This window comes from Trichomonas vaginalis, chromosome IV (assembly GCF_026262505.1).
Source record: "Trichomonas vaginalis G3 chromosome IV, whole genome shotgun sequence".
Taxonomy (NCBI): Eukaryota; Parabasalia; order Trichomonadida; family Trichomonadidae; genus Trichomonas; species Trichomonas vaginalis.
In genome coordinates this window covers 36,786,472-36,814,260 of record NC_067206.1, presented here as the reverse complement: position 1 = coordinate 36,814,260, position 27,789 = coordinate 36,786,472, and the positions used below count along the sequence as shown (strand labels likewise).

General features: G+C 32.0%; 11 protein-coding genes and 2 pseudogenes across 13 annotated transcripts, besides 4 other annotated features; 3 read left to right on the top strand and 10 right to left on the bottom strand.

The window, feature by feature from the left end:
* Positions 1–10,066: part of a mobile genetic element that runs on past the window's edge.
* Positions 111–431, top strand: TVAGG3_0234420 (uncharacterized protein; the record flags this gene model as incomplete). Its single annotated transcript, XM_051227448.1, has 1 exon — positions 111–431. A coding segment is annotated over one exon (321 nt), but the record flags the coding sequence as incomplete, so codon positions are not given.
* Positions 448–867, bottom strand: TVAGG3_0234410 (protein of unknown function, DUF4108 family; the record flags this gene model as incomplete). The annotated part of the gene is made up of 1 exon (XM_051227447.1): positions 448–867. One exon carries the CDS (start codon positions 865–867, stop codon positions 448–450), a length of 420 nt encoding a protein of 139 aa, XP_051112433.1.
* On the bottom strand, positions 903–1,487 carry TVAGG3_0234400 (uncharacterized protein; the record flags this gene model as incomplete). Its single annotated transcript, XM_051227446.1, has 1 exon — positions 903–1,487. The coding sequence occupies one exon, from the start codon at positions 1,485–1,487 to the stop codon at positions 903–905; it is 585 nt and encodes a 194-aa protein (XP_051112432.1).
* TVAGG3_0234390 (uncharacterized protein) lies at positions 1,564–2,138 on the bottom strand (the record flags this gene model as incomplete). The annotated part of the gene is made up of 1 exon (XM_051227445.1): positions 1,564–2,138. A coding segment is annotated over one exon (575 nt), but the record flags the coding sequence as incomplete, so codon positions are not given.
* TVAGG3_0234380 lies at positions 2,167–2,627 on the bottom strand (annotated as a pseudogene). The gene has a single exon. A coding segment is annotated over exon 1 (461 nt).
* Positions 5,798–6,414, bottom strand: TVAGG3_0234370 (protein of unknown function, DUF4106 family; the record flags this gene model as incomplete). Its single annotated transcript, XM_051227444.1, has 1 exon — positions 5,798–6,414. A coding segment is annotated over one exon (617 nt), but the record flags the coding sequence as incomplete, so codon positions are not given.
* Positions 6,719–8,291, bottom strand: TVAGG3_0234360 (annotated as a pseudogene). The gene has a single exon. A coding segment is annotated over exon 1 (1,573 nt).
* A 1,437-nt stretch (positions 10,067–11,503) lies between the features above and the next one.
* Positions 11,504–14,468, bottom strand: TVAGG3_0234340 (protein kinase protein; the record flags this gene model as incomplete). Its single annotated transcript, XM_001318838.1, has 1 exon — positions 11,526–14,468. One exon carries the CDS (start codon positions 14,466–14,468, stop codon positions 11,526–11,528), a length of 2,943 nt encoding a protein of 980 aa, XP_001318873.1.
* A 1,878-nt stretch (positions 14,469–16,346) lies between these two features.
* Positions 16,347–16,377: a terminal%2Cinverted (terminal inverted repeat of tvBac_53III transposon ID:TVAGG3_0234330).
* Positions 16,347–16,469: a mobile genetic element.
* Positions 16,437–16,469: a terminal%2Cinverted (terminal inverted repeat of tvBac_53III transposon ID:TVAGG3_0234330).
* Positions 16,470–16,766: 297 nt separating this feature from the next.
* On the bottom strand, positions 16,767–18,009 carry TVAGG3_0234320 (uncharacterized protein; the record flags this gene model as incomplete). Its single annotated transcript, XM_001318839.1, has 1 exon — positions 16,789–18,009. The coding sequence occupies one exon, from the start codon at positions 18,007–18,009 to the stop codon at positions 16,789–16,791; it is 1,221 nt and encodes a 406-aa protein (XP_001318874.1).
* Positions 18,010–18,270: 261 nt separating this feature from the next.
* Positions 18,271–19,230, top strand: TVAGG3_0234310 (TEX261 protein family; the record flags this gene model as incomplete). The annotated part of the gene is made up of 1 exon (XM_001318840.1): positions 18,658–19,083. The coding sequence occupies one exon, from the start codon at positions 18,658–18,660 to the stop codon at positions 19,081–19,083; it is 426 nt and encodes a 141-aa protein (XP_001318875.1).
* An 80-nt stretch (positions 19,231–19,310) lies between these two features.
* TVAGG3_0234300 (peptidyl-threonine phosphorylation) lies at positions 19,311–20,413 on the bottom strand (the record flags this gene model as incomplete). Its single annotated transcript, XM_001318841.1, has 1 exon — positions 19,311–20,342. One exon carries the CDS (start codon positions 20,340–20,342, stop codon positions 19,311–19,313), a length of 1,032 nt encoding a protein of 343 aa, XP_001318876.1.
* Positions 20,414–20,506: 93 nt separating this feature from the next.
* Positions 20,507–21,686, top strand: TVAGG3_0234290 (phospholipase D/nuclease family; the record flags this gene model as incomplete). The annotated part of the gene is made up of 1 exon (XM_001318842.2): positions 20,507–21,622. The coding sequence occupies one exon, from the start codon at positions 20,507–20,509 to the stop codon at positions 21,620–21,622; it is 1,116 nt and encodes a 371-aa protein (XP_001318877.1).
* Positions 21,687–22,026: 340 nt separating this feature from the next.
* On the bottom strand, positions 22,027–24,257 carry TVAGG3_0234280 (spectrin binding; the record flags this gene model as incomplete). Its single annotated transcript, XM_001318843.1, has 1 exon — positions 22,152–24,116. One exon carries the CDS (start codon positions 24,114–24,116, stop codon positions 22,152–22,154), a length of 1,965 nt encoding a protein of 654 aa, XP_001318878.1.
* Positions 24,258–27,789: the final 3,532 nt, after the last annotated feature.

Below are 27,789 nucleotides of genomic sequence, written 5' to 3'. Positions count from 1 at the left end.
ATTCGAGACAAACTTTTTGACAGCAAAACATCTGTCGACCATAAAATCTTACATAGTGTAAACAAGAAAGGTGAATTTGTTCTAAAGTTCTGTTTCTGGAATATGACAAGAACCATAAAACATTAGGCAGAGAAGTCTTTAAGTTTGTCAATGACAGACTTGTTGACAGAGATGACGCCGATTGGAAAGATGAAGTCCAACAAAAGTTCTTAGAATGCAAAGAAGACACATGCGCTGTTCTTGAAGATGAAATAGGAAACAGAATAGATGAGCTATTAAAGGACAAAGAACTTTTACATAAATATGGTTGCGCCAAATTTGACATAACTCCACCAGAGAAGAAGAAGAAGAGAGAAAAGAAAGAAAAGAAAGTAGAAGAAGAGAAGAAAGAACCTGAACCAGTTCCAGAGAAAAAGAAATTTGACATGTAAAAATAAAATTTTATTTTTAGAACATTTCTGGGTCAATGTCAATGTTCTCTTCCTCTTTAGGAGCAAACACTGGCTTAGACTCTAAAATCTTTTTACCTAATTTACCTTGAACTTCAACTATCTTAGACTCATAATATTCATAGTCGTCTGCTTTCTTTGGTTCATAAGGTATAACAAGTTTGTATGCTTTGCCTTCTTTAAGGTTTGAGAACCTTCTGTCAAAATTTTCTTTGACTGCTAACAAACCTTCTATGTCTAAGTCTTCAAATTTCGCACCATTTTTAGTCACAATAGCAAACTTAACGGGTTCGATGTTCCAAACTTTGTCAAATGAAGACTTTTCAAAATGGTAGAAGTAAACATTCAAATATGCGAATGGGTCTAGTTCTTCTTTGACTTCTGTCATGTACTTGTTGACTGAAATATATTTTGCCATCTTTTCTATCGGATAAAAAAATATTTTTTTTAAATTTACTCAGAAAAATTTTTCTTTGTATATACGCCGTTCTGAACATCTAAAAGATTTTTGACATTTGCCAAGAATGTTCGTTTAGACGCTGCCATATAACCATATTCTTGACAATATTGTTTATATGAATCGTACAATGACCTTTCATCTAAACACTCAAAGTTAGTCTCATCTATAAACAGTTCATATACACTCTTGTTTGCTTCTAACAATGTTTGTCTCTCTTCGGTATATGGAATTTGTCTTGGATTGAACTTAGAAATATCTAATGTCATAAAATATGAGAACAAGTGGTTGTAAAAGTTAGGTGTCAAAGTTTCTGCTAAGTCGTCAAAATATTCTGTATCTTGCATATGAGCTTCTGACGTTCTGACAACTACATATCTTCTGTCAGAACTTTCTAACTTCATCGGAACAGCATTGTTTGAAACCATAATGAAGTTTGCAACATTCTCACAAACTCTTTGGTCTTTATACTTTCTTTCAACAACTCCAACTTTGTCTGTTATAAGACTCTTCAAAGCATCTGAGTTCAAAACTTTTGTTGTATCTATACTTTGAAGTTCGTTACATACTATAAGTTTCATATTCTCTATTGAAGAGTTAAATTTACCGCAGATGTTTTCTAAGTTTGTCATATTAGGGTTCGAATAGCCCTCTAACAGTTTGCATAAGATATCTGTAAAGAAAGTGTTCTTACCAGTTCCTTGTTTTCCAATTATAATGAGAGCAGTTTCATTTTTAGCACTTGGATGTTGTAAGATGTTTGCAAACCAACATAAGATATACTCATAGACTCTTTCGTTTCCATTGCATATAATTTCTTTGACATGGTCTAACCAAGCTTCTATAACATTTTCTTTCCATTCTACTTGTTCGTATTTATATCCAGTGAAGATAGAATAGAAGTTTGGAGATGGTGTATAGAACTTTATACCACGAACTGAAAAATCTTCTAACTTTGACAATAAGATATCCCAAGCATCTAACATCTTCATGCCAACCTGTACGACTTTTATTTTCTTAAGTTTCTGTCTACATTCTTGTTCTGAAACTATTGTTGCTCTTGGTTTGTTAAAGACAACATCCCATTCTTTCATAACATAACATTCTGGGGCAGAGTCGACATAAATGACTAAACGTTTCAAATTCTCGACTGCTTTGTTATAGTCTCTAAATGGACACATATTTCTGAACGCTTGGAAGTCATAAAAATCTGAAACATCTATTCTGTACATTTTTATAAAAATAAAAAAAAATATTTTTTTATTCTTGAGCTTGTTGTTGCATTTGTTGTTCTTGAGCTATTTGTTGTTGAAGTTGTTCTTGTAGTACAATACTTTCACCGGTTGCATCTTCCAATTCGAAACTTTCTGCCGTCATTGACAAATACATAGGACATAAAAGTTTTACAGGAACAAAGTTTGCGTCAACTAAGGTTAAGTTTATGTTTGCTAAAGTGTTTGAGTTTACTAAAGCTGAAAATTCTGCATTCGAATGAACAATAGGCAAACCAGCAGAGAAAGTATTGTTTATACGCATAAGTATCTTTTGGTCATAGTAGTTTCTGTCGACATTCGAATAGCACTTTGAACCTAAGTTTGAAACAATATATAAAATAGGTGTACTTAAAGTCAATGGAACAGACAAACCTTGTATGACACTTTTCCTGTTATAGGAAACTGTTGGTAGTAAAAACCAGATATAAGTTTTGTATTATAGCTCATATCGTTTATACTAAACTCAGTCGGACATCCAAACATAATGAAACCTGCTCTAGTTGCAGCACATGTTACATCCGTCCTTAAAGTATTAAATAAGTCAACAAAACCTGTTGGTGGTATATCTGAGTAAGTATCTTCAAAGAAGTATTTTTTACCATTCACAACAACAAAGTCTTCTGGTGTCAAAAGAGCAAAACAGGCTTTAGTCGTCATCGTGTTTAAGTCAGTTTTACAATATCGTCCTTGAGGACTTTGTAAGTTTGTTGTTATAGAATTATATGACTCAGGGTTTTTAGTCGTAATAGTATAAACCACTATGTCTTCTGCCATTTACTTAGCAACTAAATTTTAATGAAATGTTGTGGTCGTCAAATATTTTTTATGACGTCTGGGAAACTATATTTTAAGTTCAACGTTTCACCTCCTTTCATAACGTATATCTTGTCAATGACATTATATGAAACACCAACAGCAAGCAATGTCGGGCTCTATTTCTTTGATGTTTATATCGTCTGCCTCTGTCAAAAGTTTCAATAGTTCTTTCAAAATTTCATGAGGTGCGATGACATATGAGTTCACTTTTACAGGGTTGTGTTCGACCAAGTTTAACATTATACCCAAAGCTTGACAAATCTTCTCCTGAGTTTTAAGTTTGTCTTTAAGTTGTTGGTAGTCGTTTCGAATATCTGCAACAGAACTTAAGTCTCTGCTAACTTCAGGATATGTTGGTTGTTCTTTCACAGGAACAATTGTTATAATCACATCTCGTCTTCGTATGGTTTCCCCACTTCAACATCTCTTTCTTTGACATTGACAACAACACTTTGACTGTTTGTTTTGAGTTGGTGAATTTAACTTCACATCTGCCACCGCCATTAAACCTTTTGAAAACACTACGCTTCTATTTTTCGGAAATGACATTTTACTTAGAATAAAAAGATGGACGTATTTGAGTATCTCTTCGAATTGAAGCAAAACAAAGTTTACACACACAAACAATACAAGTTCATTGACAGAGTAGTTCTTTACACAAACAATGGAAAATGTTATAGAATAGCAGTCTTTGCTGAACCAAAATATTTTCATAAAGCAAAGAAAGTTGGTATAACCGAGATGGTGAAAGTTCTTGAAGCAGACAAAAATATAACAACAAAACTGACCGATATTTCTAAAGGTAAGTTTATAATACAATATTATATCAAAACTGGCGTACTGTTCAATATTTGACGGAGAGAAGTCAGTTCAAGAACACAACTTACTGACCTGCTGCCAAAATCTGCTCGATGGAAGCTGTCGTTATGCCAATCTGAGGAGCCCAGCAGGTTTCATCGAACGAATCTTCAAAAGAGCATCTTCCGTGAAAAGTGCTATTGGTTTTGTAAACTTCTTTGCTTTCAATTCATTTGGACCGTCTCTGTCACCAGTATATTGTATTTGAACTGTACCAACAGTTGAAATACCACCCATAAAGTCTTCTGAGTCAGCAAATGGAATGCCAAGCCAAAAGTTTGAACGGTCTCCATTTGTATATTGAGTGTTTTGAGCTCCTGTATGGTCCATACTTTCACATATGGCATAATAGAACTTTGCATTTCAGGGTTAATGGTTGTTTGAAGTTGTTGTTAAAGTTCATAGCATCTAATGTCAAGTTGTATGACCTCATATCCTCAACTGTAGAATATTCTTCTCTTGGATAATATTTGCCATCTATGTTTATATGGTATTTAATACCAGGGTTGTAGAAGCAAGAATAGTCATTTATGTTCGTCTGAACAGTACAAACATAGTATCTGCCATGTTTCATTGCAGTTGTTAAGGCAATATCTGTTCTTGCACTGGGTCAGCACTTTGGTTTCCAACTTCACCTGCAAAGTCTTTGACAGATATTTGGTGTATAGGGAACATAAGTGGAACTGCAATATATTTGGCAGCTAAAGCATTTGAAATATCTGGGTCCAACATATAGACTGCAAGTCTGCTTTCTATTCTCTTGCATTCAAATTTTTCGCATGTGAACTTAACTGGGTCCCAAGCATCTCCAGCAGCATTGAAATAATAGTTTACTTCAGTGTTGAGGTTTGAGAAACCAAAGTCTAAGTCAACTTTGTTTTTGCAAAAGTCGGCGAATGACATTTTATTTGTTCCCACTACTTCTGTAAGAGTGAATGGGTCTTGTGTTGGTGCAATGACTAAGTTATTTTTGCTTGGAGTAAGTTCGATAGAAATTTTTCCTGCCCAGTTTGGCAAGTATCTTAAAAACCTGAAGATGAGGAAAGATGACAAAGGAACTCTAAGTTTAGTTTTACTTTGGTTACTGCTGCTGCAGTTTGTCCAGAAAGGTTAACATAAACTCCTGGAACGTTAGGGTCAAGTCTTCTTATTTTCTCAATAGTTGCATACTGGTCTGTTTGTTCTCTAGCTTGTGGTTGTACTGAGTTTCTCAAGCGAACCATTCATAGTTTGCCCATGTTACTGTTTGAACTAAGTCAGAGTTAGAATATATCTTATATCCCATGAAAACTTCTGGAGCATATTGGTATCCGACATAGAAAATTCCATTGCAACCTTTCTGTCAGACAACTTGGCAGAAGGTTTTATTTCAATGTCTTGTTCCACGTATAAGAAAGAGTTGTCAATAGAAATTAATATGAAACCTGTCGCAAGCAATATCTACTGTTGTTGAAGAACCTTCTCCAAACTCACCTACGTTTCCATAAGAAACAGCAGTTGTATATTCGTAAGTTCCAGGAACTATTTCTGACCTTCTAATGGCATTGTCGCATTCGTTATACCATTCGGAAAACATTTCCATTCATAGCATCCCAAAACTGTTGGCGTTATATTCTGAGCGGCGTACATTTCATATGAGTAAAAATATAGAATAGTTGGATTTATATGTCATAATAGAACCCACTCCGACCAAGCTTTACTTTCTTCCTGACTGAGTTTTTAACTCTTCTTTTTCCTTCATTGCCCTCTGCTTGAAGTTGTTGCATCTTTGCATTATGTTCATCTAGTATGTTGCAAATTTTCCATGTCCTTTTGCCTTTTGGCTCTGGTCGCCCATCTCAGGTAACCTATATCCTAGAAAGAGTTTGTCATAGTCTGTATTTGAGTCTTCGCGTATTGTTTGCATGACTCTTTCCTGAGTTTCCGGTTCAAGCGCTTCAAACAGTGCCTGTCCATATGGAATAAGCTCGTTTCCAAATATATGTTTTTGTAGCCATTCTGGTTTTCTTTCCATGTTACCAACTATATCTTTTGTGAATGGGAAAGCTTCTACCCAATCTTTCAGTCTTGCGTCGTTTATTTCTGTAGTTGGTTTTATTTTGTCAAGGAACATGTTTTTCAATACTAACATTTCATTTGGTACTGTCCATTTGAGTTTTCTTAAATATTCATCCCTTCTCGGTTCATTGTCTGCAAAGTAAGTTTTTATGACATTTTGTAAACTTTCGTTTGCAAGGTCATGTACAATAGGTTCTCTTCCTTCTCCCTCCCTAACTTTCTTTCTAAACTCTTCACCAAATATACCATCTCTATGGTTCTGTGTAGTTCTTTGAGATAAATGTTTTAGAACGTCAGGTGTTATATTTCCATCAGCCATGTTCATTTCATACTGGTCCAAAATATCTGCATGTTTCATATCTTTCAATGGCATTAAAGCCGCGCTGAAAATACCAGCTATATCTGGTTCACCATTCACTTCCATTGCGTCTACAACTTCTTGGAATTGTGGTTGTAAGTTTATGAACCACCTATCCGGATTAGCTTTATGACCCCATCTCATTGTAGTTCCATCGTCTGCAGAAACAAAAGTAGGTTTGTTTCCATCTTGGTTAGGTTCTGAATGAACTTTAAACAATGTTTCATTTCTATATGTTTTCTTGAAATTTAACCTTTTATCTTCACCGAGTTCATCCGAAGATTGAACGTTAAATGCTCGTAAGTAAAAAGGGTTGTTGTATTTGTGTACATTTTCTTTCAGTACTTTCATTCTATGCTGAATATTTTCATCTGGTGTTGGAGTCTTTTGTATGTCGGCAAACATTTTTCGATATTCTTCTACTATGTCAGCCGAATTTTTTTTAGACTCTTGGAAATATTCCATATTCTCCGCATACACTTGTTGAGGGTCAAGATTTTTCGGCTGTTCCAAATCTTCATCTAGTTCTGTGAAGTTAGTTTCCAAAGGAGTGACTTGTTCGTTTCCTTCAGGCTCTTCTAGCTGTTGTTGCTGAACTATTTCTTCCATGTCTGGTTGTATCTGAACTTCTTCCTGTGGAGTTTCTTGTACCTCATCTGCTGGCATTTCATATATTCCGAGACCGTTTTTAACAATTTCCCTATCTACGTCATCCGCATTCATAAGCTTTTGTTCTTTCGTTCCGTCTCTATTTTTTACGCGTTTCATGACGAAAGTTGTATTGTCATTTAGCTCTGACATCAAATATCTCGGAGTAAATTCGTTCATGTCATTTGGATGATATGCTATTAAATCATATCCCTTAGCGAGCTTGTATTTTCCAGGTTTGAAATTATATCCGTTTTGGTGCTGAGCCATAAAGCTAAATAGGTTCGGGTCAGTATTTCCATCCTTGAACTTTCCAATAGCTTCTTTATATCTGTCACTAAAGTCAATAGTATCTGGGAAACCACACTCTTCTTTAAGCATTTTTAAGAATTCTTGGTTTCCTTGTTCTCTACTTCTTTTATGTCCTTGCTCTGTTTGTGGTTGTTGTGGTGCAGTGTTTTGAACTGTTGGTTGTGGTGCAGTGTTTTGAACTGTTGGTTGCTGTGCAGTGTTTTGAACTGTTGTTGTGGTGCAGTGTTTTGAACTGTTGGTTTTGGTGCATGCCTATGTCTGTGTCCATGTGACGATGTAAATGTTTTAGGTAGTCCTGGTGCAGGTGCTTCTCTTGGAGGTTTGGTGGTATATAAGTTCCACTAGCTAGTATATAAGTTCCACCAGCTGGTATATAAGTTCCACCAGCTGGCACATATGTTCCATCTGCAGCGTAATGTCCTACCTGACTTTTCGTTTTTAAGAAAGCATTTACTAGGTCTGTTTTGGTCTGTTGTAACTCTTTTTCTTGACTTTTCACAACAGTTGCTCTAACGGCGTCATAGGCACTTTGAACTGCCTGTCTCGTTGCTGCATCTGTTATTTTCGTCATATTTTGTGCTACTTCTTTAACTCTTTGTCGAAACCTTCAGACTTCAGTTTCTTTCCAGATGAGAAGTCGTTCACTTGTTTCACCTTACTATGAAGAGCTTCGAAAGCGTTCTTAAGTCAGCATTTCGTTAAAGCTTCATTTGAACTGTCTTCATCCGCTTGTATTTTTGTCCTTATTGACCCTATAAGCTGGCTGCTTTAGCGTTGGCTTGGGCATCTAACCAGTCATTGTTAGCTTTTATATATTCTGAGCTTTTCATTGCCTTTTGCATAGCCGCGTCGTTATTTTACTTCTTGTGCTAAGTTTTCATACTGTTACGGTTTGGTTTTGCAACTGTAAAAAGTTTTTCTGCCTTTACATTTGCTTCAACTTCTTTTTTATACTCATCGCTATCCATATATGTCTTCAGGGCTTTTTGTTTTATCTCTTCATCTTTCAGTACTTTATATTGAGTAGTATGGTTTTTCAAATTTATAACATCTTGTTCCATTTTTGCTACTTCTGCTGCTTTTTCTGACACTTTTTTCGCATATTCCTCTGTACTTAGTTCTTTCAGTTGTTCTTCTTTCTTCTTTTTCTCTACGTTTAACTCATTGAGTTTCTTTGTGTGTCTGTCATATTCTAGTTTCTTTTCGTTTTCACTTATTTGCTTCTGTATGTTCTATGTTTGACTTTTTGACATCTGTTATTTGATTTTTGAGTGAACTCAAATTCATTTGACTTTGAGGGTTATAGGCTGTTCCGTCTGCAGCTCCACCATAGCCTGCCATTTTCGCTAAAAGTGCCGCTCTTAAACCTCCACTCTGTGCACCAACAACTCGGTTTAAAAGCATAGGATTGCTTGACATTTGTTGCAACATAGTGGGGTCATTCATAATTTGTTGTTGCAACTGTTGTTGTGGTGTCAGTTTTACTATTGGATGTTTCAATGCTCTCTTCCTCTTACGTATATTCTTACGTAGCTTACGTGGCATTTTAAGTGAAGTTAAAAAGCGGTTTTTGACAGATGTTTTGTTGTGACTTCTTCGTAAAGACTTTCTTGTCTATGTTTTGTAAAGACTTCTTCATCTAATTTCTCATGAACTTTCTTGTCTATGTTTTGTTATGACTTCTTCGTAAAGACTTTGTTGAGACTTCTTCGTAAATGACCAAAAAATAATGTTTATGTTAGAATGTTAAATCTAACACCTTTTCTAACATGTTTTCTAACATCGTAGAAAACTCATGAATTTCTTCGTAAAGACTTTGTTAAGACTTCTTCATCTAATTTCTCATGAACTTTCTTGTCTATGTTTTGTTAAGATTTCTTCGTAAAGACTTTGTTAAGATTTCTTCGTAAATGTTTTGTTGAGATTTCATCGTAAATGACCCTAGTAGTATATTTTTGGTGTAAATTTCATGAAAATTCAAGAGTTTTAGACCATGTTAGAAAACATGTTAGAAAAGGTGTTAGATTTAACATTCTAACATAAACATTATTTTTGGGTCATTTACACTCATGAACTTTCTTGTCTATGTTTTGTTAAGACTTCTTCGTAAAGACTTTGTTAAGACTTCTTCGTAAAGACTTTGTTGAGATTTCTTCGTAAAGACTTTGTCAAGATTTCATCGTAAAGACTTTGTTGAGATTTCTTCGTAAATGTTTTGTTAAGACTTCTTCGTAAAGACTTTGTAAAGACTTCTTCGTAAAGACTTTGTAAAGACTTCTTCGTAAAGACTTTGTTAAGACTTCTTCATCTAATTTCTCATGAACTTTCTTGTCTATGTTTTGTTGAGATTTCTTCGTAAATGACCCTAGTAGTATATTTTTGGTGTAAATTTCATGAAAATTCAAGAGTTTTAGACCATGTTAGAAAACATGTTAGAAAACATGTTAGATCTAACATTCTAACATAAACATTATTTTTGGGTCATTTACACTCATGAACTTTCTTGTCTATGTTTTGTTAAGACTTCTTCGTAAAGACTTTGTTAAGACTTCTTCGTAAATGTTTTGTTAAGACTTCTTCGTAAATGTTTTGTTAAGACTTCTTCGTAAAGACTTTGTCAAGATTTCATCGTAAAGACTTTGTTGAGATTTCTTCGTAAAGACTTTGTAAAGACTTCATTTATACTAAACATCTTCGGGGGCTAGAAGGCACGAAGTGCCTGGAAGCCATCCCCCAAGAAAAAAAAACTTCATTATACTCATTCATCCTCAGGGCTAGAAGGCACGAAGTGCCTGGAAGCCCCACTACCTTTTTTTTTTTTTTTTTTTTTTTTTTTCCAAGGCATTATCGAGCCTTTACTTTTCTTGTATAAAAGAAAGACAGCTTTTAAATTTTTTGAACTTATTATTGTTTCGGAATTAAAGTCTTTGGGTTCAAATAAATCTCTTTCAAAAATAAATTCTAGATATTTATTATTATGAGATCCGACAATATCCGAAAGGCAGTCTTTATCAAGTTGATTAGTTTTCATGCATTCATTGATAATATCAATATTTCCGCCGATGAATGAATATTGAAGGCATTTTTTTGTTACTTCAATGCATAAATTTGATTGAAGGAAAAAGAATATATTAGCAGACCCAAAATAACAACAAGCTTCAATAAGGGATGTCTTTTCAAATCTCCCATTAGACATACGCATCATTGGAATTTGTAAATCAATATTAGTTAATGAATTTTGAACAGCGAATTCTTTTAATTCATCAATTTGATCATACATTATCATACACATCAATTTATTTTCCTTTGATGCTGGAATATGACATATTTGGTATTTGTTATCAATCTTAATGAAACGTAAAAATATATTCATATAAAGATTTAATAATGATTCATAGTTAAATTTGTATCTTGAATATTTGTTTAAGATCTGATTGATTATTTTGCAATAATGATCAATGGATCGATAATTATATTTAATTGCAATGATGAGGCTTGAAATGAGTTCTTGAATAGGAAATTTATATTTGGATATTAAAATTTTTTCTATCAAATTAAAAATCTCTTCCATTGATTCATTTGCATCTAAATGAAAGAGTTTTTCATAAAGTCCTATGAAGTCTTCATATTGATCTAGATCCAAATCATTCATGATTAAAAAGTTATAAATTTAAAGGCGTGACGACTACCAAACCTCCCCTATCGTCAAAATTTGCTGATCTACGATTCCATTTAAATTAATGACCTGGGTATCATTGGAAACGGTAGACTTGAAAACTAATATTGGATATCTCCATATTGTTATTGTAATTTTATCTGTTCTATTTGCTTTTATCAGAACAAAAAATTTTAACAGAATCACATGATTGTGTTGTAATCGTGATGGCTGTAGAAACGAAACAAACTGGAACAACAAATTTATATGATAATCATTTCTTTTGAGCATGTGTGTCTCTTCAAGACGATCCATTTACATTTGATCTTTGAGGCAGCACATTCTAGACAGTTTATAGTGACTTATACACGATTTAAACTTTCAGAGAGCTTTGCTTTTACTTGATCCTCTGAAAAGTATATGATAATTTATTTGAATCCAATGTGAATCCAAAATTCCATTGACGAATTTTCGATCATTCTAATGATCATTAAAATACATATCCTTTAAGTTTAGCATTTCTGAAAAATAAAGTGAATGTATAGTATCTAATTATAGTAATTTAATATAAGATTATTACTTATAAAAATTTATCTTTATATGAAAATAAATAGAAACAAACAAATAAAATAATAGATATTCATGCAATACTAGCATTTGAAATCCTTGTTATGAAAGTCATCAAAGGTCTTTGGTCGATCTTTCCTTTCAAGTATTTTTCAGCTTCTAAATCGATATTTTCCATCTTAAAAGCCTTCAAACACTGAGTATGCATTGTTAAAGTGTTCATTGTTGAAAAACAAGCCTTTGCAACTGGTGTCGTACCTTTCATTAATTCTTTGTAGATTGATATATGCTGATTAAATATTTGAAGAAATCCAAATTCTGCAATTCTTCCCATAACTCTCAAATATATGACTTGGGCGCTTTCATCCATTGTTTCTTCCAATCTTTCGAACAAAGCTGTGAAAAATCCAGCACTTTCAAATGATTCGAGACAAGATCTTGAAAAAGGTAATTGATTGAACAATTGTCCAATGCTTTTTGGTATAGTTTCATCCGAGTTTTCTTCATCTCTATAATTTAAAACATTCGTGAAGAAAAGAGGAACTTCCGAAAAAGTTACAATTAAATTCTTCAAATCTTTGTGTTTGAACAAAACAATAAATAGTCTTAATGTATGTTGGAATGTTGGCATATCATTTAATAGCCATGAATGATCGAAGAAACAATGTTTTGCACATACAACATCTTTGTCACATTTTTTCATCAAAAAAAGTGACGCTTCTTCATATTTTGTTGAAATATCCAACAATGATTTAACTATTTGTCTTGATAACGTAACATTTGGTATCCTTATCAAAGCACCTAATGCGAACTTATCAAGAATAGGATGGTTCAATTGTTCTGCTACTATTTCCAAGTCAATATTTGGATCATCTGGTGAAAAACTAATTAATGTTTCATAACATTTCTTGACAGCATCGACATTCTTGCATTCTTTGATTGTTTTCTGGAAATATTCGATACAGAAGTCGCCATGCTTGTCAAAGAAATCATCATCTTGACAAAGAACAAACAACAAACAAATATAATCAGGAAAACATTCGTTTTCTTCAAAATATTCATAATTTTTCACAATTTGGTCGAGAATTGTATCCGATTCAGGGAGTTTTGATAAATCCTTGGTAAGAATACTTTCAAACTCAAGAGATTTCTTCGGATTCGACCTCAAAAGTGGAGGAATTTGTCTTAAAAACTCAAAAGTGACAAATTCAACTGAATACGAAAAAACAAAAACCAAAAAATCGATAACAACATCAGTCATTTCTCTTTGTGATGTTGGAAGACTTGGAAGAACATTTGCTTCCTTGAAAGCATCGAATGCTTCCTTTGTTTTCATTACTTTTCTCAAAGCAGCGAAAACAGAATTTTTGATATCGATTGGAACCATTTTCTTCATCAAAGGCGGCATTTTCTTCATGAATTCAAGTACATTTCCTGCATGAACTATTTCTTCAACATGAACAAGGGCTTCATTGAACTCTGCTGATAAATAATCGCCAAAAGAATTAACAGTCAAAGAAATTTTGTCTTCTTTTATGTTTCTTTCGGATTCTTCTTCACTGTATTCATGTTCATCCACTGTTTCTTCGTATTCTTCCTCTTCTTGTTCTGATTCTGACTCTGAATTTTGAGATTTAGTTTCATCATAAAAATCTTCTTCGGAAATTTGTTCTTCTTCCTCGATTTCGTATGATTCTTCATCACTCATCGATTCTTCTTCGTATTCTTCGTCACTTTCCGGTGGTTTTTCTTTTTTTCGGCCTTGATTTTTTAAACTTTTTGTGGATTTCACTGTTTCTTGGATTTCTGGTTCTGGTTTTGGTGAATGATTCGATCTCTTGCTCTTTCTGGTCGATTTGGCCGGCTCTTCATTCACAACATCACTTATGTCACTTTTTTCGGAATTTTGATCGTCATTTTTAGTACTTTGTACTGATGTTGATGAAGAAAATCGACTCTTGGGTTGAAAACTAGGCTCAGCAGGTTGAGGTGGTGGAGGCAAAACAGGATTGTCGTTCTTGGAAATTGATGAATAATTATCATTCATTGTTGAAGTAACTGTTGACACTTTAGATTGATGGGTGTTTCTTCTAGTACTTGTTACTGAGTTGTAGAGGTCGAAAGCGTGTAAAGATGCATGATTATGTTTTCTATGTAAGTGTTTTGTAACTTTTATGAAACTTCTGATTGCTTCTATGTCTGAATTCGGAAATGCAACAGTTCCGAGTTCGAAAAGTTGGTAAATTTCTGCGAAAGTTGGTCGATTAATTTTTTTTGGTGACCAACAGTGTTTTATTAAGAGTTTGAGTGGTTCTGGAGCCGTAGATGGTATTTGTGGACGCTTCTTTGATACGCAAATGACCCTCTGAGTTTCTTCTGCTGATAATTCTTGAAATGGAATATATCCTGTTAACAATTCGAAAAGAAGAAAGCCGAAGAGGAATACATCTGATTTTTCATCTCTTGGCTTTCCTTTGTATATTTCTGGCGGAGTCCAATTCGGTAACTCCATACAACCATCTTCGATTAAACTTAAGCGTGGAGTAAGATCTTCTGTAATAAAAATGCTGCCAGTGTTTAAGTGCGGCATTGAATAACCTTTTTTATGAATAAACTCCATTGCATCAGCAATACACATTGCAATAATTGTTGTTTTTGTTCCTGTTAGTATTGAATCGCATGCTGGATCTTCAAGCATCTCTTGGAGATTGCGTCCAACTGCTTCTGTGAATCCAGTAAATGGAGGTGATTGCGTTACACCAATAAATGATAAAATAAATGGATGTTTTAACTCTGCAATTCTTGACAATTGTTCAAATAACTCTGCTGTATCTTTTTTACTCGTTTGTCTAGTAACTTGTTTGGCATAAAAATATGAATCTTCCTTTGAGTTGCTTTTAGCTAACCATAAATCAAATGACCCATGACAAATTTGCTGAATAAATGAAAATTCGCTGAGTGAGACAATCTTTCCTCTAATTATTTCTGGAATTTCGACACTCAAGCGTTTTTTCATTTAATATTACTGGTGCATCACGCCGATAAAATTAGAGAGATGGTAAGAATTTCATTTTACTCTCAAGTTGCAAATATCATGTCAAAGATAGAACGAAACAAACGGCATCCTTAATCAAAGAATAAGAATAAGTTACTTATCGAGACGATATTTTTTTTAATTTGTTTATTATACTCAATGCAAAAATCCACAAATTCCTCACAATACTAACGATTTTACCTCAAAATGGCCAAATATCATTTTGTCATTGTTTAATCAAGGTTTACACGCGAAGAATATGATTTCAAGTTTATAATCTCTCATCTAAAATAAAAGTGCTTTGGGGAGCATCAACTCAATGTTAAACATGTCATTATACACATTACATTAGTATTCCTATATAATATTAAAAGTAAGATATTCTCTCAATGAACTTATAAATCATGCGATGCCAAAAAATTGACTTATTTTTAGGAAAATAAGCAAAAATGATTCTTGTGAGTACAATATATTTGGTTGAATCATTTTTCTCCAAATAGAAAGTAACAATGGGAGTCTTTGTTCATTGGTTTCAAGTTATTTAATTCTTCAAGTAATCAATGGCTTCCTGCAGTAAGATCCAATAATTTGATTATTTTTTGCCAGATTATCATTTTATTCCTTCAACTTTGTCGGTAAATAGCAATAATCTTCTTCTTAATCTCAGAAATTTCTGAACGGTTGAGAGCTTTCTCCTCTTATCTATCAAAAAAGATGATAGGAAAAGATGGTGCAAATAAGCTTATCCTGAAATATTGTGAATAACATGAAAATAGCATGAGACAATCATTGTGATTCCACATGTGACATTGAGTATTCACAATGAAATTATTTGATCCATTATATGGACCAGATGAATATGCGGAAATAAACGAATTTTGAGAGAACGAACAGTTTGAAACCAAAATTTGGTCCTTAACAAAATATTTTGCACTATTTTGATAAAAAACGCAATGATCAAGAGATGATGTGTGAATTAGGATCACTAGCAAATATTGTTCAGAAGTATCAATACGATTTTTGTAAAAATTTGCATTTTTTATTGTGCAGGCATAGTCTGCGCAAAGTACTGCATTATAATCTGCTGTTGTTGATAATATATTTAAAAACGATATTGTTGCTCGGCCAACTATTTTTCCAAGATAAAAAGCTGTCGAATAATAAACGTGATTGTTTGTTGAGTTAAAGTATGCAATTGAAGTTTTTCCACCACTGTTCCACAGCATATCATAAATAGTAGGCGCTGAACTATCACTTAAAGATAACATAGAAACGGAATTTATGTTTTCTGATGTTCCCGATATGTTTATAAAGCCGTAGTTAGCTTTTTTACTTGAGGAGACATTCCGAGCGCAGATATCTTTTTGATATATTGAGTGGCCAGGATTAAAGAGAACACAGCCACCAAATTGATTTGATGTTATAGAAGAGAATGTATTATGTTCAATGACTAGAATAGAATTTTCGGAAATAAGGCGAATAACACCATTGTTTTTAATGTTTGAAAATATAACGCCATTGAGATGATATATAACAGATTCAGCCTGGACAGGATTTGTTGATGACTGTAAGAATGTCCAATATGATTTATTTCTAAGAAATTCATCTGATGAAAAATCAGACAATTAGATTTTTTCAGAAAATCAATTTTTTTGGCAAATTTTTTCAAAATTCAGATACCGGAAATTCTGATAGATTCATAAAAAACATACACTTTATTACAAAGATTAAATTACTATCTATGTATGACTCTTGATGATTAGGTTTTTCTACATTGAAAATATGAAAACGATCCTCAACCACCAGGTAAAACCGAATAAAATTCGATATCCACTTTTTTTAAATAAAATTCATGTTAAGGGTGCGCTTACCACTTTCTGACATTCTCTCAAATTTCTTGTTTAAGGTTTTATTTTATATGCCTCTTCACGCCCGTATTTCTCTTTTTGAGAGAGTGTCAGAAAGTGGTAAGTACATCCTTAAAACAAAGTGTTTTCATAACATCCTCTATAGTAAAAAATTCTCAGTTTAGTATAACAACATCTAAACACTCAAAATGAATGCTTTATTCTTGTTCAAAGCTGAATTTCATAGATGATCTTTCAATGTATTCAGAATATAATAGAGTATTTCATTGAGCGCATTGTTATTATTGATTAGGGAAATATTTCATTCAAAACATATGTTAATTTTGTTCGGAATATTGAGATTATTAAAAAATAATTTTGTTAATTTTAATAAAAAAACGAAAGAATCCAAAAATAACTTATAAAAATTAATATAATAAATACTCTAGTTTATATTATTCGAAAGTTGCATGCCATGCTGGTCGTTGTTCTATTTGTGGCTCCGTGGTGGTCATAGCTTTTTGTGGCCTCTTCTTATGCTTACTAAAATCAAACGATAGACGCTTTGGCTTCTCAATTTCTTCCTTTGGTTTAGTTTCAGGAACAATTTCTTTTGGTTTGGCCTGTTTGACTTTGCTAACGATGGTATCAATATCTTTCTCTATAAGGGAATCGATATCTGACTTCTTTACAACAGTTTCGTTTAAATCTTTTTGAATTTCTTCCTGAATTTTCTCGAATTCTGTAATATATGACAAACTGGCAATATATGTCATAGTTTTCTCCCTAAACATGGTATAGGATGTTGGATTTGGCATAGGAAGACTTCTTAAATTAAGAAAATTCTGATAGAGATCTGTTTTCGTCTTTGGCTTTGTTGGTAAAGCTATTTTCTCTTTGCCAGACTCAGTGAAGCCATTTGTAAGGCTGAAATTAAACTTTTGTGCTGTTGGAATTGAAGAATTATTATTTTTAGGAACTAAATAACTTTGTTGTATTAAATACTCGCATTTAAGTATACCGTCGATCCTGATAACATACTTATTATCAGTTGTTGGTTTAATCATCGAAAGATTTGAAATTTCGTTCTCTAGGAGGTCAACAAATGCATAATTTGTTGTGGAATCTTTAATTCCAATGGTAAGAAGCTCACGGTCAGAGATTTTTACCATAATATTTGGAGTAAAATCTCTTATGTGAATATTTTGATCTTTTATAGTGATTCTATTATTTGTTCCGATAGCCAATGTTGTATTATCAATGATTTCAAATGATGTTGCACTTTTTGAAATAGAATCTTTTTTCAAAGAAGAATCAAATTTTGAAAGTTCTTTATCTTCAGTCAATACGTATGCACATGAACCATTAGACTTAATCGATAAGATTTTTGATGACATTTTGATTGATTGCTCTTTTATATTTCTATATAATGAAATTATGTTTAATTCTTTGTCCTTTCCGATGAAAACTTTAATGTCGTCGATTGTGTCTACTAATGCAAGTGAAGTTGGAGCCTTTGAAGATATTTTTTTCGCAAAATTTATTTTATTATTTTCGTTTTCATTTAAATTTGATTGGAACACTCCATCTTTCTTAGCATAAACGAGTAAATTCATAGTTTCGAGAGTTCCAAAGCATAAAATATTGTTCTTTATTATAAAATTCTTTAGATCCATCTCGAAAAAGTGTCAAAATCTAATCAAAAAAATTCTTGGACACTAAAACTTATAGAAGTCAATTTGAGTATTCATTTAGACCACCATCACTAAATATTCATTTGATCTTAAGGTAAGGGCTTCAATTTCTAAATTTTTTATCTCTTTTGATTATTCATTCTATTTTATGGAACTGTTCATTATTGAATAATAAATTTAAAGCATGGGAATCCGATTTATGATATGAACTACTGTCTATATGTAGAAGATTCAAACCCGGATAGCATCTTCTTCAAAATCTGGACAATTATTGTTGTAATCATCTTAAATCACTATGCAAATTCATATATTGAATTGTATTCATTGTATTTAAGTAATTAGAAATTTTATTTTAATATTTAATTTATATATGAACGTTTCTACCAAGCGAGTCTCATCTGTTTAGGATTTCACTATTATAAATCTTGAGTTGTAATTTCATATGTCATAATGGCTTCAGGATTATTTGAACTCTTGATAACTTTGCTTGAGTTTATTGTTTCATTCGTATTGCTCATTTTCGTATTTTTCATCTTCATATTCTATTTCTCATCCTTTGCAGAAGAAAAAATGAAGAAAGTACAATCATTGATTTTATATTTAACGTATTTTATATTAGCCTTAACAACAATGCTTCCATTTTCAGGATTCCCATGGTATGTATGCATTTTAACAACAGGATCAAATCTTTTATGGCTCTACATTCAGAAAAGCGGATTTCCTTTTATTACACTCGAATTTCCACCACTTGTAATTGCTTTCATATGCACAATATTTGATCATTTCTTACTTGTTTTACATTTCCTTCACGGAGATGAATCATTTTGGTTGATTGTAAATTACTTTATCATTTTCGTTTGGATCCTTCCAATTTTAATATTGTCATCACTATGCGCTCTTGACGAGGATCAAGTTGAAAAGCCAGAAGAAAAACAGCAACAACAACAAACAACAGAACAAAAACAAACAAATAAGAACGTCTTAGGAAAGTTTATTGGCAGGATGCTCAAGAAAGCCGAGGAATCTCTTCCATATTCCGTAAACAAAGATGATTAATTCGAATTACAACAAATTTATTCATTTATCTTTACTATTCGATACCGTTTACCTTACAAAACGCTTATTGTTTGAAGCATTAGGCTTAAAAATATATTTGTATAATATTTTTATTGATAATAAACAAAAATTTCTTAATTTACTAAATAAAACATGTTTAATAGTCATCAGAAATCTATATGTCTAAGAAAAACTATTAAAAAATAATAATAAACAAACATTTTAAATTAATTCATTTCTTCTTCTTCATAATCAAGATCTTTGGCGTTTTCCTCATCAATGTGACGAGATCTATCAAAGAATTCATGAGCAACTATTTGATCAAAAGTATATCTTTGTTTTGGATCTTTTACAAGGATATGTTGAAGTAAATCTTTCAATAATGGATCTGCATTTGCTGGGATCTCAAGTTCCTTTGTTCTTAACCGTAAATATACGGCCATCAACGTATTTGCAAATTCCAAGCCTTCGCATTCACCAATGGAGAAAGGGAAGTCATTAAAATACGATAAGTAAAGTGAAACTCCATATGCCCAAACATCTGTTGGTTTTGGACTGAATTTTCCTCCATGGCACTCTTCTGGGCTTAAGAATGCAGGGGAACCTTTTGTATCAACTAGCATCTGATCGTCTGATGTAAGTTCTTGAGAAACTGATAAGTCTGTGATTACAAAATAATCTTCAGAAAAAGCTAACATATTTTCTGGCTTGATATCACGATGGACAACATTATTTGCATGCATATATGCCAAAGCTATGGCAATTTGATGATAGCATGCATTTAAAGCGTTTTCAGATAATAATTTTTTGTTTGTAAGGGATTTAACATTACCCATTGGTGCATATGGCATTATAATGAACAAACAATTTGTATCATTATCATTGAATGCATCAATTAATGAGATAACATAGCGATGAGAGAGTTTTGCCATGATATCAAGTTCTCTCTGTATACAAACATATGGTGGGTCTTCTCCAGATAGTGTTGGACGACTAATCTGCGAATTGTCGTAAACTTTGGCTGCAAACACTTCATCATTTCCTTCATAAACAACTTGAAAGACTCTTGACATAGCGCCGTCTCCTAACTCTGATAAAAATCTATATCCATGCATGACTGGATTCGTGGAATTTAAGAAATCGGATAATGAATTTCGAATAAAACGAGGTAGTGAATAAAATCCTGCACCATCGGAGTTTTGATTTAACTGATCATTGGGTGCATCCTGATTTCCTTCTGTTGAAATGCTACAAGTCATTTTTGTTGGATTTGGTCAGAATCGACTTCTTCAGAAAAAATGTTCAATTGAATACATTACTTGATTATTGAGAAATTTCAATTTTGCAATGAAAGAAAATTTTGTTCCTTTACTAAATTCCTAACATCTTCCGATTATCGCTTATTTTGTCACTTTTTCCCACAATGAATCGAAGATCAATTAATTTTAATTCTATCCTCGACTGGACATTTCTTATACTTTCAATAGCGTGCATTTGTGTTGTTACACCAATGTCGTATACATCAGATAAAAAACCTGATCAACCATCAACAAAATCAGATATAAATGTTGAATTGTTTAACCAATCATCGAAGAACTATGAAAAGTTCCTTGAATTGTTAAATTCAGAAAATAAATCCATTGATATGATATTTAATTACGAAGTCCCCGTTCCTGAATCTTTTATTCCAGCAATTAAAAATGCAACAGTTCGCGGAGTTAAAGTAAGAATGTATACAATGGAACCAAATTCAACACTTCCGAAATTAACACTACCAGAAGGAGCAGAAATTAGATATTTCAAAAATACAACTTATTTCAAGAAATTTTACGTGAATTTTGCGATATTTCATTCGGAACTTCTTTTCTTCCCATCATCATTTATACCTCGTATAGGATTTGATAAGAAAATAATTGGATTTTACGCAGATACAAATGATAAAAATTTAATTTCATCAGCTCAGGTCGTTTTCGACTATTTTTGGAATATGGGCGATGAAATGTATTTTGTCCTCCCGCGGAAATACTTTTTCTCATATGAAAATTCCGATTTTACTTTAGATCCAGATACAGAGCTTGCCCTGAACATAACATCTATACATAAAACCGTTCGAAATGCTCTAGATCAATCAGCTGAAGTCAAAATTGTAGCTTCTAGACAATTTTTCCCAGATAATATCACTAACTTTACAGAATGCTTGAGATATGCTCAGATATCATCTCTTCTTGAAAAGCAAGCCATTACAGATCTCAAGTTACGAATTATCCTCTCTGAATCAGAATTTATTACACATAAAACTCATTATGTTTCTATTTATCATAACTTTGCTGATAAAGAAAACATAGATTTACGCCATTGCACTTTTGAAGATATTGACGGAACAATAATTGCTGCAACTGACCAACTTGTCTTGTTACCTTGCGGATTAGATGAAATTACTCATAACAACAATATAATATTTGGTTTATCACATAAGACTGATATAATTAACGATATCACACAATATGGAATTTCTTGCCCGAGATATCCGAAATATTAATCTTAATCTTTGTTTGGTTTACAACAATAAAAATTATGTTCTTTAGATATATATAAGTTTCAACCTCTTAAATTCTTCTAATTTTTTTTTATTTTAATAATGTCTCTATCTTTCAAAATTTCTTTGAATAAAGCTAGTTTTTCTCCTAATTTTCGATACTGATGAGATGTTTAATCATAATGATGGAGAATTTCATATCAATGCCATAAATTTGGTCAATAATTTCAATTAATCTAATTTTCTCATTTATTAAATCATTTTTTGATCACTTTAAGTTAATTTGGAATTACTTTAAACCCTTCTTTAACCAAATTTCAAATAAATATTTTTCATATAATGACAGTTTCTAATAATTCCATTGAACTTCGTTTTTAATTCATTTAAAAATTTCACGGTATTCATCTTAGGACATTATTATCAATAAAATGTTAATTTGAATTTCAATATTAACGATTTAAGATATGATTTTCTATGAGGTAAGCTGTAGGTTAAATAGTTAATAGAATATTTTATTATAAACATTATTTTTTTAACTAACAGATAAACTTTGGAATAATTTCTTAAATTCAGTTCCAATATTAATCCTTTGGATATCTCCTGAGTTCAATGCTCGATCTAAGTAATCCGATGCGAACATTGACGCAGTCTTTGAATCAGAAGCCAAATCAGATGAAATTTCTGTGTCAGCTCCCTTCAAAATCAGGAATTTTGCGATCTCGAAATGTCCCCCTTGGCATGCATAGTGAAGTGGAGTCATTCCTCCATCAGCAATGCACGATTTCATGTTGATATTATAACCTTTTTCGACCAAAAACTTAACAATTATCAGATTTCCACTCATACACGCGAAATGTAACGGAGTTGTTTCTCTGTTCAATGTTGTCTTTGGATTTAGTGTGCAACCATTTGCAATAAGTAACGAAATAGTTTCCATTTTACCACCTTTGCAAACGAAATGGAATGGCGTCATTCCAGCATCAGTTTCTTTATTGATGTCAGCACCATTCCAGATGAAAAATTCAACAGTATCTCTATCACTGAATTCGCAAACATAATGAAAAGCTGTCATTCCATTCCAATCAGGGAAATTGATGTCTGCACCTTTCTTTATGAGTGTCTTTGCAATGCCAAACATCATCATACGACAACTGACAATCAAAAGGGACTCGTTTTGCTTTGTTTTTATGTTTAAATCAGGATTGCGAGAAAACAACAAATTGACAATTTTTTCTCTTTTTGCGCCGATTGCTTTATGTAAAGGATAACAGTTTTTCTCATCAAAACAATCAACTTTCGCTCCATTCTCAAGCAACAGTTTAACAAGTGCTTCATGACCTTGTTCGCATGCAATATTTAATGCTTGTTCTTTCGCGCCATCCTCTGAATTCGGATTAACTCCGAGTTCTAACAATAATCTTGCAGCCGTCATACTTCCTGATTTACAGACAGCAAACAAAATCTCATCGCCAACGCGTTGAAGGAAATCAATAGGACAAGCGTAAAGAAGATAAGCACGGAATGAAGCAATGTTATTGCGTTGTTGAAGAGCTTTTAATGCTTCTAAAAGTTCTCTATTGTCAATTGGAACTTTTCCATTTTGTATCATAAACAAAGCTGCGTTTATGTTGTACCAATGGTAGAAATTATTCTTGGAAAGCTTGCATGTCGCTCCTTCGCTCAAAAGATAATCAGCAATATTGTTATGATGCCAATGAATGGCCCAATTAAAAGCTCGACTTTTATCGTTAACTTCTGGGTATGAATGTCTGATTTCTGGGTAGACATACTTAACGATATCCATGTTACCGCCTTGTATTGCAGCCCGGACTGTATCTTGAGTGATTTTGCCGGAATTGAGAAGGAAAAAATGAAATGAATTATAAGATCCGTAAAAAGCAGCCAGATTGATAGGAGTCATCTGTTTATCTGGTCTTGGGTAATCATCTTTGCTGATTTTCACTTTCTTTGTATCGTCTCCTATGTAATCTACGCTTTTTTCTTTAACACCCTCTAAATTGTCGATTTTGATCAAATATTCGATGCATGTTGGATCTTTATAACCTTGTAATGTCTGTTCGAATGTAATATGGTCGGTTTCTTGTTGGTTAATCAATTCTGTTTGTCGATTTTTGCTTCTTTCGGTCTCAGAAAATGCGCCTCGGTGCATTAGACAGTCTGCAAAAGCTAAATTGTAGTTCTGAATGCTATCAAGTGGCAATGAAAATCCATGTTGTACAGTAAATGACATATATAGCAGAGTTAATGGATCAATTTGATGACATCGGAATTTCGATACGTATAATATTAAGTTTGGTATGAATGACATCTCTTCTTCTGTGAAATTTTTATTGATAAAATCTAGAACTACTCTTTCAGATGATTTGGTTATACTAAAAACCATATTTTCTAGCTCTACATACTTTTTTAGCTTATCTGGTATAATTATATCAGCAATGTATTTGATTTTCCGGTTTTCTGGAGCCAATTCATCCATTTTTTAGAATTTTTTTTTTCACTCGTTCATTTTATGGGCTCACAATTAAATGTTTTATTTAAAAATATATTCACCACGAAGAATAGAATATAGATTTTCAATCCGGAAATCTAATCAACGTAAATTTCAAAATTCTCATTTCAATTTCAATCTACTGCTTCAGATATAATAGATTTCACACTGCAAATCACACATAAATGTTTATCATATCTAAAAATCTTTATGAAACTTAAATGAATGTCACTTTTCATAAATTCTTCAAATCATGTATTCAATATTTGTACCATAATGTTTTACTATTTAAATCATTACTTGCCAACCATGGGAAAGGCCTTGTTGATCGGGGTTATATTTCCATTTATCAGAATCAAATTCTGGTTGATAATAATATTAAAAGTTGTCAGTACTTGTGTGAGTACAACAATAGTAATATATGGTTCCTCTATACTCAAGTAGATAATTACATGCTAATAGATTTAAAGACAGAATACTTGTTAACTGGAATGAAAATTCGAGGAATAAAAGATAAAAAAGAATACAATACTGGATATCCATGGGATATTTACCAACCAAGTTATGCGCTAGAATTTTCGAATGATAATAAAACCTTTTATACATTATTCCAGGAAACGAACTCGACGAGAATTACTAATATCAATCTAGAAACTGAGTATTTTTTCAATACAAAAGGTTATTTTAGATATTTTCGCTTAAGAGAAACTGATTTAGCAAATGGACATTATGGACATGGACAATATATTGCATGGCTTGATTTCTATGTTATGAAGAACTTCTGCACGGATAATAACCTATTTTGTTTCCATTTTCGTTTTTTATATTTGCTAATTTCTTCTATTGTTTATTTATAATAAGAGTAAAAGTGTTAAATCATAATACTCAATTAAATAATTTTTGTTTGACAAGCAAAATCAAAACAAAAATTTATGGGAATTTGATTTTGAATACTGAACAAATTCATTTGCTTTTGATTTTGAATACTGAACAAATTCGTTTAATCTTAAGCATTATTCATTTCTCAATATTTGTGATGAACATACGATTCCCGCCATTATTTTGTAGTTAAAATACGTTATAATCGTCTAAAGTTAAGTGTTTTATTAAACCTTGTAATTGTGAAAAATTATATGGGCATTGACGATTACTCACTAGAATAATTGTCAATAAAACATGCTTGATTACTTTTAGCATTTTTTTTCGAATGCCATATAAAAAGCAATTCAATTAATTAAGAAACAATAATGAGTGATTACTAGTATATCATTTCTATACATGGCACGATGGGCGCTACTTTTTTGGCGCCAGCGGCGCCGCCCGCGCCTCCGGTGTAGGGTTGTACAAACTGGCACAATTTTGCGGGCCGCCTGCCAGGAGCTGGCACGCGGCCAAAATCAAAAAAGTGGCCAAAAATCGGGCCTCGTGGCGTGGAAAGGGTGGAGCCCGAAGGGCTCCACCCTTTCCACGCCACTCGGCCTATGACCACAATTATATAATATGCTCATTATTATTTTTTCTTCTTTTCTCTTCTTTTTTCTTTTTCTCTTTTCTTTCTTCTTTTTCCCTTTTCCCTTCCTTTTTTTCTAGTTTTGGAAAGGAAAAAGTAAAAATTTAATAATTAATTTTATTACTATGAAAATATACTTTTTAGCTTATATTGTAAGCTGTGAGAGTTTTAAGTGATGGAAGATATAAATCAAATTTGAAATTCAACAAATCTTGTTATGATTAAGTTGAATATTGTACTCTAATTAAGAGTTTTCAGTTATGAACTCAGGTATTATATAATAAAAGTATAACTCAAGATAATAAAGAGGTTTTTAAAATGTAGATCTGAAAATCAAACTACCATGTTTGATATGAATAAGTTGAATAATGTTATTTTATTAAATGGTTCAAATCTGTGAAATCGGCAATTACAAATTAAAGGCGTAGTTCAAAAAATTAAAGAGATTTTAAAAATTTAATATCAGAATTAAACTAAAAAAAGGATTTAGTTATTTCAGTAATTATCAGAAAAGGTTAAAAAGATAGGGTAAGTAATGAGACTTGAGTGAGATGTGAGAAATCATATGTAAATAATTAGATATCTGATGAGTAAGGTAGTAATGAGAGTTAAGATCTGGTTAGTAAGGTAGTAATGAGAGTTAAGATCTGGTTAGTAAGGTAGTAATGAGAGTTAAGATCTGGTTAGTAAGGTAGTAATGAGAGTTAAGATCTGGTTAGTAAGGTAGTAATGAGAGTTAAGATCTGGTTAGTAAGGTAGTAATGAGAGTTAAGATCTGGTTAGTAAGGTAGTAATGAGAGTTAAGATCTGGTTAGTAAGGTAGTAATGAGAGTTAAGATCTGGTTAGTAAGGTAGTAATGAGAGATCTGCGGGCAGTAATGATACATCTATGAGTACATAACTAAAACCTGAGTTCTATGAGCGAAATCTGAGAGCTAAAAGCCGAGAGATCTAAGGTAAGTAATGAGAGAAGAGAATTTGAAATTTTACAAAATACGTTTACTCATACAAAATAATTCGCATTCTTTTATAACGAATCTCAATGCCAATTAATACATAAAACAGATTTTAGCAATCAATTGCAAGATTTAGAAAGATTTTATTTATAATCTCAGCCAAATTAACAAATATTTTATTGATTTCGTAAAAAATAGCAATAAAACATAAAAATATGACATTCTATTTTTCCAAAAAAATTTCAAAAATCATTTTTTAACATGAAATTTATATTTTTTAATTTTTTTTTTTAAATTTTGAATTTTTTTTTGGAATTTTCAACCATGTCAAAAGTCGGTAGGGTTGTTAGATTCCCGAGGATAGGTGTCTTGGAAGATTTGCCTGGTGTCATCATAGTGTCTTTAAATCAAAAATTTTATTTTGGAGTAAGTTTTATTGATTTTTCAATAAAAAACATTTCTAAAACAAGAAAATAAAACGATAAAATATTTATATTTTATATAAGGATCTTATATATTTAAAATAAATATCATTTTATTTTTTTCATTGGTGTCTATCAAACCATAATACACTATTCAAAAATTCAATGTGTCTTGCGGTTTCAAAAGACACCTTCGAATTGAACGATAGCATAGACACTATTGAATTTTACCCATTTTATTTAGTTTTTACCCTTTTTATTTTTAAGAATTAATGACTGAAACAGCCGTTTTGCTATGACCTCAATCACTTTTATTTATTATTTTAAATATTATTTAATTTTATTATTTGAATAGGCCAACTTATATTTGAGAAGCTCAATTTGAGACCACTTAATACATTGAAACATCATAAATATTGAAATATTAAAAAGTGTATTTCAAAATATTGAAATTATAAAATTTATAATACTGAAATTGAGACAAATTAATAAATTCAATGTGTTTTTTTTGAAATAACTCTCAAATATTATTTTTTTGTTTATTTAATGATGAATAAATATGATTGCTTTAGTCAATCATAAAAACTAATTTAAGTTTAAAATAATGAAAGGATAATTTGATCGTTTTTTAAAATACAATTATTTTTGATGATTTGCAAGAATCTTTGAAAAGAATATAATATACGTTCTATTTTTGTAAAATTTATCCAAATCATGTATTACATAAATTACGATTAAAACGATGAAAGAACCAAAAAGTGTGTTTTGTGTTT